At 32.4% G+C, this 14,094-nt stretch overlaps 1 protein-coding gene across 2 annotated transcripts in view; it reads right to left on the bottom strand.

Moving 5' to 3' along the window:
- Positions 1 to 4,716: 4,716 nt before the first annotated feature.
- Positions 4,717 to 14,094, bottom strand: part of LOC120431005 (neuronal acetylcholine receptor subunit alpha-7-like) — a 363,511-nt gene continuing 354,133 nt past the window's right edge. For both annotated transcript variants that reach the window (XM_039596164.2, XM_052708174.1), the window contains exons 9-12: positions 11,524 to 11,633; positions 11,325 to 11,458; positions 5,863 to 6,205; positions 4,717 to 5,797 (exon numbers count right to left, since the gene is read on the bottom strand). In XM_039596164.2, the coding sequence (XP_039452098.2) occupies positions 5,645 to 5,797; positions 5,863 to 6,205; positions 11,325 to 11,458; positions 11,524 to 11,633 (740 nt within the window). In that variant the 3' untranslated portion in view covers positions 4,717 to 5,644. The remainder of the gene's footprint in view (positions 5,798 to 5,862; positions 6,206 to 11,324; positions 11,459 to 11,523; positions 11,634 to 14,094) is intronic.

The following is a 14,094-nucleotide window of genomic DNA, read 5'->3' on the forward strand; positions in this document are numbered from 1 at the left end:
CTTCTCGTGTAGCGCTGTCTCGTTTTCGCTTTAGCCACTTTTTTGTTCATTATGAATTTAGTAAATATCATATTAGCCTAACCTTAGGTAAAAAAACGTGAATTAGTGTCTTGTCGCTCGAAGTGTCACTAATTGCACCACGCTCTCGTACTCACTCTCTCTCTCTTTCACTCAAACTACCTCGTCTATCTCTAAATATCAGAATTATGAGTTAGTGTGTCTGTGATTATTAGCTCCAATGAAGGTTTTGATTCTCAACAGTAGTAGGCGGCGTCGTCGCCTACCATTTTTCACACCCCGGCTTAGTATGCGCGCGTGTGTGTGTATAAAATAACACTTTGATTTTGTAGCTTTATTTACACGTCATTTTGGAGCGCGCGGGCGCGCGCTGACCTCGTTTAGCGTGTATTGTTTTGGTTATTCAACTGCGGCTGTGTTTATCTGTGTTGGTGCGCGCGAGCGTGCGCGCTCGCTGTCAGTTTGACGTACTCATAGGGCCTACTGTGACGAGCGCGCGCACGCTCGTGCGCGCCTGTGTTAGTGAGTTCTTAATTATAAAGTTTATATTTTAATTTTCTTTTTGAATAACAACGGGTTTTTTTTCGCAATTTTCACCCCAACCACCACTTTTTTCTCTCTGTTTGGGTAATAAATACGAAAATACTTTTTATCACAGCATTTTTGTGTTTTCTCTCTTTTTCATCGAACAACGTGATGTTAGTTTTGTTTTTCAACTCACCTTTTTGCGTCACTTTCATGTATTTTTTTCTCTCTCTCTCTCTTTTCGTGCACTCTTCGCAGTATCGAATGGCAGTTATTGAACGTTTGAGTGTTTTCGAGTTTAGCGTGTGTATGTGTAACGTGACATGTATTTTGATACGTATTTCGCTTTGACATTTTTGCTCTGTTTTTGTATTGCATGGTGTTTTTTTGGTTTGATGTCGTGTTTTTCTTTGTTTGCAGTGAGAAGCTATAGTTTCTCTGTCTTTTTTGGGGTTTGAACTGTTGTTTTTGATTTTTGGCAAAGGATTTTGAAATGCTGTTTGACTTGTTTTCTTGTATATTCTCAACAGTTCTTATTTTGATTTTAGTTTTTTACTGGACTTGAAAAACTAGAACTAAATCAAAAGTATAAATCATTTGTTTGATATTTTTTTAAAATAATTTGCTGAAATCAAAATTTCTTAATGTAAAGAAATGGTATATAGAAAGAAGTGTTAATAAAATTTTTAATCTGTATTCAGACTTACTTGAAATATTCATAATTTTGTGTTACGCCCTTACGAAATATTTATAGTTCCAAGTTTGTTGAACATCACAGGATCAACAATTAATGTTCAATGTCACGAAAAATTACTCAAATTACAATTTCAAATCTTGAATGGATTTTAGTACAACAAAAATCAACGAGAAATAATTAATCAAATAAACGCAGAGAACATGTTTTTTTTAATTTCAATAGTTTGAATAAAATTGAAGTAGCACAAAAATTACATTTTTAATGAGTTTTTCTTAGTGAAAAATTCCTTTTTACACTGTGTATTTCAGCTAATACTTAAAAAATATATAAATTACTCAAAAAATCTTGTCATTTGTCATTTTTTTAGCGGAGTATCCTGTAAAAAAGTTATTAATATAATGCTCATATAATCTCATATTTTTCAAAAACTGTTTTTTTCAGTTTTAATTATTATTTTTATGCTTATGAAGCCAAATTTTTAATCTTTAATGAATTTTGAGTAAAACAAAACAAAATGAATAAAATAAAATAAATGCAGAGAACCACATGTTCTTCAAATTTCAAAAATGGTGAGGATTAAAAAATAGCTTAATTTTTTCTAAACTTAATAATAATAATAAATAAAAAAGATAAGAAAAAATCATAAAAAAATTCAAACATATTCATTGGATGCCACATGAAGCTAAATAAAAAATCTTGAATGAACTTCAAGTTAAACTAAATTAAATGAAAAAAAAAAAACAAATAAACGCAGAAAACCTGATTTTTCTAACAAAAATCAATAATTAAAACAGAGATTTGAAGGCTATGAGGCTGGGTTTTTAATAAAAAAATATTAATGAAGAAAAAATATTTAAAAAATATTTGTTGAATGCCAAATGAAGCCAACTTTAAAATCTTGAATGAATTCTGAGTAAAACAAAATTATTTGAATAAAAAAAATAAACAAATAAAAGAAGAGAACCTCATTTTTATAAACTTTCTAATGTATAAAAAAATGGCTAAAAAAAATATTTTATTTTAAAAATATTTTTGTGATTCCAAATGAAGTCGAATTTCAAAATTTCAATGAATTTTAAGTAAAACAACATATTATGAATTGAAAACAAATAAACGCACAGAATTATTTTTTAAACTTCAAAAGTTTTAGTAAATAAAAAAAAACGCTTAAAATTTAGATTTTTTCATTAAATAAAAAAAAATTGATATCATTTTTAACATGTTTTTTGCATGCCAAATGAAGCCAAATTTTAAATTTTGAATTTATTCTAAGTATAACAAAAATGATTTTTATTCAGTTAAATTTTGCTTTATTTACAATTAATTCAAGATTTAAAATTTGGCATCATGAATGAATTTAACATGAAAAAATATGTTTGAAATAATAAAAAACTAATCTTAAATTTTTATTTAAAAAATATTTGTTTTTTTTTCAACAAATGAACGCAGAGAACCTTATTTTTCTTAAAAAAATACAAAATAAAAAAAATATCTTAAAAATTTGATTTTTAATAAAAATTTTAGATAACAAATAAATAGTTTATTTTTAATATTTTAAAAATATTTTTTGCATGTTAAATGATGCAAAATTTTAAATCTTGAATTAATTCTTAATAACACAAAATTGATTGAATAAAAATCAAATGAACGCAGAGAACAAAATCCCTCTTTTTTCTTTTAACTAAATTAAAAAAAAGCTTCAAAATTTTGATTTTAAGTAAAAATTTAAGAATAAAATAAATGACAGAAAAAAGAAAAGCAGAAAATCTATTTTTTTCAAAATTTCAAGAATGTTTATAAATAAAAAATTGCTTAAAAATTTTGATTTTCAATAACAAAATTACAACGAAAATAATAAAACAATGAAAAAATATTTTATGGATACCAAATGAAGCCAAATTTAAAATCATTAATGGATTCATTTAATTTTTCCTTTTTTTTATTATTCAAGAAACAGCTTAAAAATATATTATTTTAAAAATAATTGAAACGTAAATATTTTTTTAAAATTAATTATGGACATTGAAATTTTATAAATTTTTCAAATAGATTTTTTTTCTGAAAATTTTAGTAATTTACTAAATTTGAGCATTTTTCGTCCAAAATATATTTTTTATGAGCAGAAACCAAGTTTCCACAAAAGACCCGGGGGTCGTTAAAGTGGATAGCTTTTCTTTTCTATACGTTTTTTCAAGGGGCGTTACCCAAAACAGTGCCGTAAACTATCTACAGAAAAATAATGTCAAATATTGTAAATCAAGTTTGAAAATTTGATTTTAAGTTTTATCTAATAATTTATTAATTAATTCAATGAAAAAAAATGTGTTTAATTTTTCTCTGCCCTATTAGTTTCGTTTTGTTAGTAAACAATGTCAACATGTGGTTGCGTTACGTACAAATGTTTCACGACACGCCGCGCTGCTGTCACTACTCGCTACCATATATGACAGCTGTCAGGCGCTGACGTGACGCGTTAATTGCGCCAGCCGGTAGAGGGTTTTCTGTGGCGTCCTCCGATTTCGTTATTTTGTCCATTTTTTGGGTATAGTTTTGCTTTTCACTGAACTATTTTTTTTTTTCTAGCTTTGATTTGTTTTTCTATAGTTTTAGAGTATAAAAAGTTGCTAAGGTATAAAACTGTAATACGTTTGATTAACTAATGTGTGTGTTTTGTTTTTGTTTGTTTTCAATAAGTTTGATGCGACTTTTTCTTCTTTTTGTTAATTTTGGTTAGGATAGCGTAAGTTTTACGCTAAATTAAGTAACATTTTACTCGCCTCCAAAATCACTCAAAATTAGGTCGAGCTCAAAATTACTCAAAACTGGGGTTTGAAGCAACTGTCATAATTTGGTTAATTTCGCTTAACGCACACCCAAAATGACTCAGATTTCCTCGATTTCCTCAAGATCGAACCTACCCAGAAATGAGTAAGGGTGGCAACTGTCATTTCACTAAAATTTGCGCAAATTTTAGCTCTGACATTTCGTCGCGGTCGTGCTATCTTGACAGCTCACACCCAGTTAACTCAATCCGAATTCTGAAACGGAATCTAATTAGAATCGTATACAAATTCCGTTTCAAACGCAACAACCGGTTCCGTGTTCGCAGATCCTGCAGAACTTTCGCACTGTTTTGACGTTTGCTGAGGAAGCCGAAAGGTGAGGTTATGTCATTGCTTGCGTACGCCAATGGATGCTGCTTTGTTTATGTTTGCAAAACAAAAATAGCTTACTTTGTCTTGAAACATTTTGATTTTTACTCAATTTTTATAGGATTTTGAGTAAAATGTACCCAAAATTTGACAGTTGCTTCAAAACTTATTTTTCGAGCGAGTTCGATCTCGACGAAATCTGAGCGATTTTGAAGCTTCGTGTACGATCGAAATCAAAATAAAAGTGGCGAACGCTTGTGGGTCAGTGTTGCCAACCGAAAAGTTTAAGGTGAAACGGGATTATTTTGTGGGGATTAGTAGTGAGTTTAAAATTATTTACAGAACATGGTTTGTTTTTGTTTTTTTTTTTTGCTAGAAGTGGGGATTAGACGATTGTTAAATGTGAGTGAGTGGTGTTTAATTTGTCTAATAAAATCTATCAGTTATGTACAATCAATCAATCACGCGAGTGAGCGTGTGTTTAGTTTTTGTTTGATTTTCTGTTCGTTTCACTGTAAATAGAAACCGGATTGAATTCAGTAATTTGCTACGACTTTTGTTTATAGTATACACTGTCTCGTGAGTCAACTCATCTAAAAAGGTAAAAATTCAACTGTTTTCACTACGTTTCGGTCGCCGTTCGCCGCTAGTTTTTTTTTGTTTACTTTCACGCTTCCCTTACTTATATAAAAAGGAAAAGTCTAAAAAAGTAGACGAGAAAATGTTTTTTTTTTTGTATTTCTTCCGATGTCGTCGAGTGTAACGTGTAACTGTGTGTTAAAACCGTCTGTCTTTTGTATCTTTAGCTGTCACTCTAGTTAGCCCTCCATTGCTGCGTGTTTGTTTACATTTTGCGCGCGCGCGCGCCTCCTTTGTTTTCAAGATGGCGGCGCCGTCCTTACGCGTCGTTAATCAATTTAAAATTCTTTACGAAAATGTGAACATATTTTCTTAACTTGTAATCAGTCACCGCGAGTAGTTGCGTGAGCGTCCCGTTGCCGAGCAGGACCAGGGCCAGTGCTAGGAGAAGGGCGAGGGTGGCCAGGGCCGCAACCAGCACGACCGTAACGGTGGCGAGCGTTCCGCCGAGCAGGATCCACGAGACGACGCCGACGTCACCCTGTGTTGCAGTCGCAGTTGTTGTTGTTGTTGTTGTCGGAGCAGTAGTTGCGGAAAGGAGGGTTGTTGTTGTCGGTGTTGTTGCGGCGGAAGTGGAGGACGAGGAGGACGATGCTGCTGATGCCGATGGTTGTTATGAGAATATAAAATTGGGCGCCGAGAATAATACAGCCAGCGTCGCGATCAGCGTGAACAGGGTGAAGATGATAAGGCACAGCCGGTCGACCACCATCGCGGCAAACTTCCACTCCCGGGTCACCTCGCCGGACTCGTCCTCCTTGCGGAGCTGTCAAAGGTAGAGAATAAGGTAAGAACTGTCACTTTGACAGCAAAGGTAGACCGAAAACCTACCGAGTCCGTGATGTACCGCAGCTCCTTCAGGATCAGCGCCAGTTCGTACTCGGCGGACGAGCTCAGGCAGGTGTGCGAGGAAACCGTCTCGTGCAGTCGTCCCCCGACGACCCCGCTGGCAGCACTGATCGTTCCCAGGCCGACGCCACCGCCGCCGCCACCACTGCGTCCGATGGTATCGGTTCCACCGCCACCGCCAGGGCCGCCCGGGCCCATCGGACCATCGTCCCCACGGTACATTGTCCGGTAGTAGGTCGGATTGTGCGGCAGCGTGCTGCACCGGTGGTTGCACCGGAAGTCGTCGTCGATGTCCAGCACGTTCGCGAGCAGGGACTTGGAGGACCTGTTGGGGAGGGGGAAAAACGTTTTTAGTTTGATTTTGATTAGATTGTTCCAAAATCACTAAGATTTTGATAAAACTTAATTTTCTCAGAAATAAGTTTTGAGCAAATTATCCAATCCGTCAAAACTGGTTAGCGTTGACATTAATTTCAATAATATTTTTGCAAATATAAGAAAATGCAATAGCTAGCCGAACACGAAATTAAATAAATCTGTAGGGTCTTCGTCTTTCAAAATAATGTAAAGAATAACCCGAAACAGACTGTTCCTTACTGAAGCGTGTACTTGGTTTTGACAGCGAATGAAAAGAGACGCGTGTTTATGTTTACGTTGTGGACAGTTGAGAGTGAACGTTTGGGCGTGGAAGTGTGAGTGTGATTGAATTGTGCTGGAACCGGTTGGCGGAATCTGGAACAGGACACGGTGGAAGCGGATGATTGGCAGCAATGGTGCTGCGTTCGGAACGTCGTTTCTCAAGGAGTCCCAGTTGTGACTCTCTACAAAAATATGTTGATATGTTTAACACTCAAATTGTTTATTTGTCAATCTTTTGTTGACTCAATGTCGTACCAAATTCCGTTAAAAGACATTCTAATGTCTGGTATCAAATTTGACACTGTGTATTTTTTTGTGGGTTGACAACAAATCCATCACTCTGCCTTGAGAGTTGTAGTAGATTTTTGACTTGAAAGTTTTCTCAGTCACGACGTTCTAGCAGGATTCTAGCAGAGTTCTTACAGAGCTGGATATTCTTACAGCATTCTAGCAGAAATTCTGACAGAATCAGCTCTGTTAGAGTATTTAGTAAATAAACAATATTTACAAAAACTCCAATGATTTATAAATTTGCGCTAAATTTCAGACATAGGTACGAAGATTACAAATAAAAAAATATTTGGATGTTTTAAAAAATTGGATAATTCTTGAGAAATTTTAACATGCAGTTCAAATTGATAATTATGAAAAAAATAAAATCAAAAAAAAAAGTTATTTTGTGATAAAAAAACTGTTTGAATTAGGCAATTTAATGTTGTTTGAAAATATAGTTTTCTTCTCCCTCTTATAAATTTCCCCAAAAATTTAGGGGTGAAACATTGTTCAACGTTAATTTTAATTCATAATCCAATTGGGAATCAATTTTTTATTTTCAATACCACAGCTGGAAGTCTTTTCCACGATATTAGTTTTTTAAATAAATTAATAAAATAATATAAAATATTTTAGTTATGAAAAATGAAGTAATGCAGTTACAAAAACACGATATTTTGTGAGAATTTAAGTTTTTTTAAGTTATTGCTAAAAACCTTAATTGTTGTGAAAACACACAAAATTTTCCTTGTTATTTTACACTCTAATTGCAAACTATGAAAACACTTTTCATCACATTTGTAACAAAAAATTGATAATATTTTATCATTTTTTATTACAAAAAATATTTTGTGATAAGTTTAAAACATTTTAACACTTGAGCATTTTTCAAAATTGTGGTATATTGTGAAATTCCTTTCAAACATCTCTTCAAACCCGTTCTTTATCCATGTTGTAAAATTAAAAAAAAAATCAAGTGCAGATTTTTTTTGAAAATTAGTGTATTTAGTACCTAGTTCTATTGAAATTCGAATTTTTCAGATTTTCAATTTAGTTTTTTTTTTGTAAAACTTTGTTTGGCATTCCCTATGCCAAAAGAAGCTATTTTGCATCAGAAAATTATAGGGAAACTGAAAAAATCCGGATTTTTTATTTTGAGTTTTTATCACAAGAATGTGAAATCCCAAAAAAAACGTATTTTTTCATTTAAATTTAGGAAACTTAAAAGCAAGATTTAAGGATGGAATGAAGATATGATTTTTGTAAATTGGGTTTTTTGAAAAAAAAAAAAACAATTTATTGCTAAACAAATTTTGAAATAATGTTTCGATCAAATTTTCAATCGAAAATAACTTTACACATTTTTTTGGTAAAGTGGACGGTTTTAAAATTGTAGGCATTTTAAAGAATTTTGCTTAAAAAAATATATTATTTTTGGTAATGTTAACATAGGGTAGGGTAGTCATCAATGAGACACTTTTGGTTTTCAACTTTCAACGATTTTTCTATTTTTTTCATCAGCATATTTGAATGAGCTTTTTGTTGCATTTTTTTTCTTTTAATGTGTTCTAACATTGACCAAAATATGAGATCGATCCGACATCTACAGTCAGAGTTATTCAACTGTCTCATTGTAGACGCACTTGGCAGGAACAATGAGACAGCTGGGGAACAATGAGACACTATACGAAAATCAACATTTTCCAAGTAAAACATCATGTTTTTGAATTGTTCCATTGCAGGTGACTTGCCTTGAACATTTTAGAGCAATTTTTCCAACATGATCCTTTAATTAACAAAAGTTATACTAAAAAGTATTTAATTTTTGTAAAATCCATATATTTATACCAAATAACTTTGTATTTTTGGTTAAATGAAGTTAAAACTCTATAAATATGCCAAAAATCACTTTTAATTCATGTTTCGAAAGATTTCCATAGATTTTGAAAAGTTTAATGAAGAAAATTCAATTTGTCTCATTGTTACCCATGGGGAACAATGAGACAGCCCTGGATTCTGGGTATATTCAAAATTTTGGCCAAACCTAATGAAAGGATATTGTAGCCCAACTCAATCACTATGGAACGTCGAAAGAAATTTAAAGTAATATTAGTTTTGGTGTAAATGGCAGCCTACGAGCGAAAAAGTATTTTTTGACCATAATTTACTTTTACACCCCAGAATCAAACATTTATGAATAACTTTTCAAGGGAGCGTCCATAACCAAAGCCACTATTATGGCAGACGTGTATCCAGTAGACACACCTTTCTCCCAAATATGAGCCTGATTGCTTGGAACTACAACTTGTGAGAGCCATTTTATCATTGTTCCCCGTGTCTCATTGATGACTATTCTACCCTACTTTGTGAAGGCTACCAGTTAAAATATATTTTCGAAAAGTTGAGAAAAATTCCGTTTTAGACATTGTAGATTGGGCCTTTTTAAGTTCATTCTGTTTTTATTTAGTTTTTTCTCAGTGTCCTTTAATAAGCCCTCAACATTTGTGAAATTTCTTGCTTTTACCATTTAAATAAAAAAAATATCCCAACATTTGAAACTGTCGTGTTTTTATCCCTTTTTGAAAGTTATTTTCGTTCTGAAATTATTTTTTTTAATTTCACAAAAGTTTAATTTTTTATCATTGAAAATCGAATAGTTGCTTAGATATTGCGAGTTGAAAAATGAGGGCTTACTAGATGACACTGACAAAAACTAATTTTTCACAAAATTTTAAAGGCCAAACTAACAAACTTGCGCTTTTTGACAGTTTGGCAGCGTGCGTTTGTTAGCAGCAACGTCAGCCTGCATACATTTTGGTTTTATTTGCGAGTTTGGTAAATTGTCAAACACGCAAACGTGCGAGTTTGTTTGTTTGTCATAGTCTAAAACCTCCTTCAGCTGACCAACAAAGGAAAATTGCAGTAAGTTTTCTCTACGTTCTTTTTCTTAATTTTTTTATATAAAAAACTGTTTTTTTTTCGAAAAAATATTTAAAATGCCTTTTTTTGTTTTCGATTTTTCACAAAAATCATTTAAAAACATCTTTTCTTCAGTATTACATTTTCACCATTCAAGATAACTTTGGCGAAGACACCAAATCGATCAAAAAATCTCTTCTGAAGATACAGATTTTCGAACATTTTCATATCATATTAAAAGAAATAATTCTGCATAGTAGTTTTTACATAGGGAATGCATGAACAAATTAAATTCAAATAAACTAATACAAATAGAAGTCGATTTGCAAAAAAAATGTTAAGAATTACCCTTTTATTACATTTAAAGTGAGTGAGAAAAATTTACCATTTTGAAAATAAAGTGAGATGTGGAGATTTCATTATTTACATTTTAAACTGAAAATATATTTAAATAAAATAAAAATGGGTCATTCCAGGTCAACTGGGTACACTTTTGGACTCGACCTTCACCGATGTGGACCAAACTTGGAGGGAACGTTTATCTATCGATAGTCAACAGAAATCTCAAGTTTGGTGCTGATTGGACCATCCCTCTATTTTTGGCACCGCCCTCTTTTTTGGCGATTTTCTAAAAAACTTTTTTTTCTTTTAATCATAACTTTGCAACTATTTGAGCAAAAGACTTTCAACAGGTTGCATTTTATAGAAAATTGTCCAAGGAATTCGATAAAAATAAAGTTTTAATCCTTAAATTCCTACTAATATTATATTTTAACGTTTTAAGAATAAAAATTTAGTTTTGACCAATTGATCATATTTTTTTTTATTTTATCGCCATCGTGTTCCCCGGACAATTTTACATAATAATCAATATATACTTCAAACTAAAATGAACTATTGGCGAGATACAGCGATTTTACTGAAAAAGTTTGATTTTGCACTGCGCTCTGTCCTATGAATTCAAATCCGAAATAAGTTTCTCACATACAAAAACCGAATTATGCGAGATTCATTCCTTTTTGTTGAAAAGTACACCATGAACTTCCGAGTGCTGCGCAAAATCAAACTTTTTTCAGTAAAATCGCTGTATCTCGTCAATAGTTCATTTTAGTTTGAAGTCTACATTGATTATTATGTAAAATTGTCCGGGGAACACGATGTTGATAAAATAAAACAAATAAAAATACAAGCAATTGGTCAAAACTGAATTTTTATACTTAAAACGATAAAATATAATATTAGTGGGCATTTAAGGGTTGAAATTTGAATTTTTATCGAATTTCTTGGACAATTTTCTATAAAATGCAACCTGTTGAAAGTCTTTTGCTCAAATAGTTGCAAAGTTATGATTAAAAGAAAAAAAAAAAGTTTTTTTAGATCGCCAAAAAAGAGGGCGGTGCCAAAAATAGAAGGATGGTCCAATCAGCACCAAACTTGGGATTTCTGTTAACTATTGATAGATAAACGTTCCCTCAAAGTTTAGTCCAAATCGGTGAAGGTCGAGTCCAAAAGTGTACTCAGTTGACCTGGAATGACCCAAATACTCTTAAAATGCAGTATTTTTTTTAATAATTAGTTAAAAAATAAATCAAATCATTGAAGTATTCTCTTACCGTTCTCGCATTTCGACCTCCTGCAGCTGTTTGTTCTTTTCGTCCACGTTCTGGCGGCACGGATGCGGGGGCGAGTCCCCGGGCAGCGACATCCGGAGCAGGAACGGCAGCCAGGTTAGGAAGACCACGCGAATCTTGAGGGTGAAAAGTTTGTTTTTTTTTTTAATTTTTTTTAAGAAGAGTTAGATTTAATAATTACCCAATCCGACATTTCGTGCGTGTCCGCGTTCCGGTGGTGGTAGTTCAGGATCAGGATGGTGGACACTACCGAGGAGGCCACCATGAACATGATGCAATTGAAATAGGTTCCTGTGAAATAGAAAGAAGAGCACATATTGAGATTTGTTGTAATCTGGCAACACTGGCGTCAGAGATGGGCACCTAAGTGAAATTGTTGAAGCGTGTCAAGAATTGGGTGTTATAAGTTTTCCAACCATGCCATTATTAAGTATTGATAAGTTTTTTTTTGGGAAATCAAAAAGTTGAAGATCTGGCAACACAGTTAAAATATATCGATACTTTAGTCAAATTGATTCAACTTAAAAAAAGTGTCGTAAGTTTTAATGAAAATGTTATTCTAAACCACCACAAGTAGTATTATGAAAATTAGTATGTCTTTTTGAAAAAGTCAAAAATGTAAAAATTCTGGCAACCCTTTCATCAGATTTTTAGTCTTTAGTGATGAAACTTTTTTTAATCTGTTGTAACAAATTAAAGCGGAAATTTAATTCATCGTAGTCTACTTCATTGGACAGTGTTTCAAAAACTTTGCTGATGAGCTAAAAAAAATGGAGATCTGGCAACCCTGTCATGAATTAATGTTGTAATAAAAAGTACAATTTTATTCAAAGAATTTCAATCTCCACAAATTTACGAAAAGAGCTCCCGTCAGCAGCTCAAAACTGCCAGCAAACAAAGTTCCAGCGAAAAAAAAAAGAAGTATCGTCTTCAACGCAACAAGACCTTCATCTTCTTGCTGGCACGCGAGGGAGGGCAAATTACACTTTCCACCAGCAAAATTGCATTGTACGACCTGCTTCTTGAGTGAACGACCACGTTGCTGCTGCTGCTGGAGCCAAAAGCCGTTCCTGTAATTTAATACCATATTTCAAAGCTTCGGTGCAACTTGTTGCATTCTCTTGGCAGCAGCAAATAGCTACTGTTGCCTCTGTTGAGTTGTTGTTGCTGGCAGGTGTAAAAATCCCTTCTGCTCCAACTCCGGTGACGGTTGACGGTGTTTTTCGATGTCGACGAGGTTCGCACCTGCCCATCACGTTGGGTGATTTTTCTTCACTGCTTGGAGTTGTTGCACACTTCCATCAACCAGTAGCATTTTAGTGCTGCTTTGGGAGGGGAATTTGTCAGTTTTTGCTTGTTGAGTACTGCCTATTGAGATATCGTTTCATTCGTTTTTCTTAAATAAATTAGATTAAGTTGCTTGAACATATATTTCAGTACTTTGAATGTCGTTGGCTTACCCTATACTGTTAAAATTTTCGTCATAATTTTTGCGATTATTTTCTCTGTTTTTTTTTGCATTTTATTTTTCAAATATTTTTCATGTAAAAAACTGAACATATTTTTGTGTCAGCCTGAAACCTATGATTTATTACAAATAATTTCCAACAGTTATTCGAATGATTTTTCCATTGAATAATCTTCAGGTGAAATTTGGCAGCTAAAAAGCTGCCTATTCCTGTACTGTTAAATTTTCTTTCCAATTTTGTAATTTTAGACAACGTATTTTGCAATCTAGTTAATTTATCAAACTTTTAGTTTAATTTTTTTACCTTTTGTTTGAAAATAATAAATATAATTGTTTTTGCTGAAAGTTTTACAAAGTTTTTTTTTCTTCTTGATAGGCCATTTCAAATTTTATTTGATTTTTTTGTTCCCTCTTCCAATTTTCCTGAAAAATCAATGGAAAACATACGAATACAAAAAAATAAAATTTTCAAGAAAATGCCTGTAAAATAAATTTTGAACAATTCAGAAAAAGTCAATAACTTTTCTTTTATATTTTCAATCAAACAGCATTTTTTGGCCTTTTTTAAATCAACTTTGAGATCAAAACACTTTAAAAATGGATGCGACACTTTGAGAAAAATTATATGTGCATGACTGTCACAATGATTCAAGCATTATGGGATATTTTTACTGACTTTATAAATATGAATAAAGTCAGTAAAAATAATGCTTTAATCATTGTTACAGTCTAGCTACAGGATTTTCAAAATATCAATTAGATCATGAAAATATAATTTTTCTCAAAGTGTCGCATCCATTTTTAAAGTGTTGCGTGTAAAAGGTCCTAAAAGGTTTAACTTATTTCACTAATTGTTTATGTTGTGTTTTCCATAGTTCAGGTTCCACCAATTTGAAAATATAATTTTATATTTAAAGTTTTTGTCTCCTCCCCTTATTTTTTTTTGATGAATCTGGATAAGAGATTGCTTAATTATTACCAGAGACATCCATTTTCATTGAAAAGACATGGTTTACTTTTTCAAGAATACAGCAAAAAAAAATCTTTTTTTTTCTGTTTCAAAGAAATGGGATATTTTTTAGCCTTTGAATATTTTTTTTTTTGACATCTATCGACAATCAAAACGGATTTCGACAATCAAAACGGATTTACAAACCCCAAAAAGCGTTTTAAAAGTGTGAGATTTCTCTACAAATTTGTTATAAAAAATATTTTGTAAAGATCGATCCTCCTATAAGGCCAGATCAATTAAAAATTCGTACCAAAAATCCAAAACCTTAAAAT

Source organism: Culex pipiens, chromosome 1 (assembly GCF_016801865.2).
Source record: "Culex pipiens pallens isolate TS chromosome 1, TS_CPP_V2, whole genome shotgun sequence".
Taxonomy (NCBI): domain Eukaryota; kingdom Metazoa; phylum Arthropoda; class Insecta; order Diptera; family Culicidae; genus Culex; species Culex pipiens.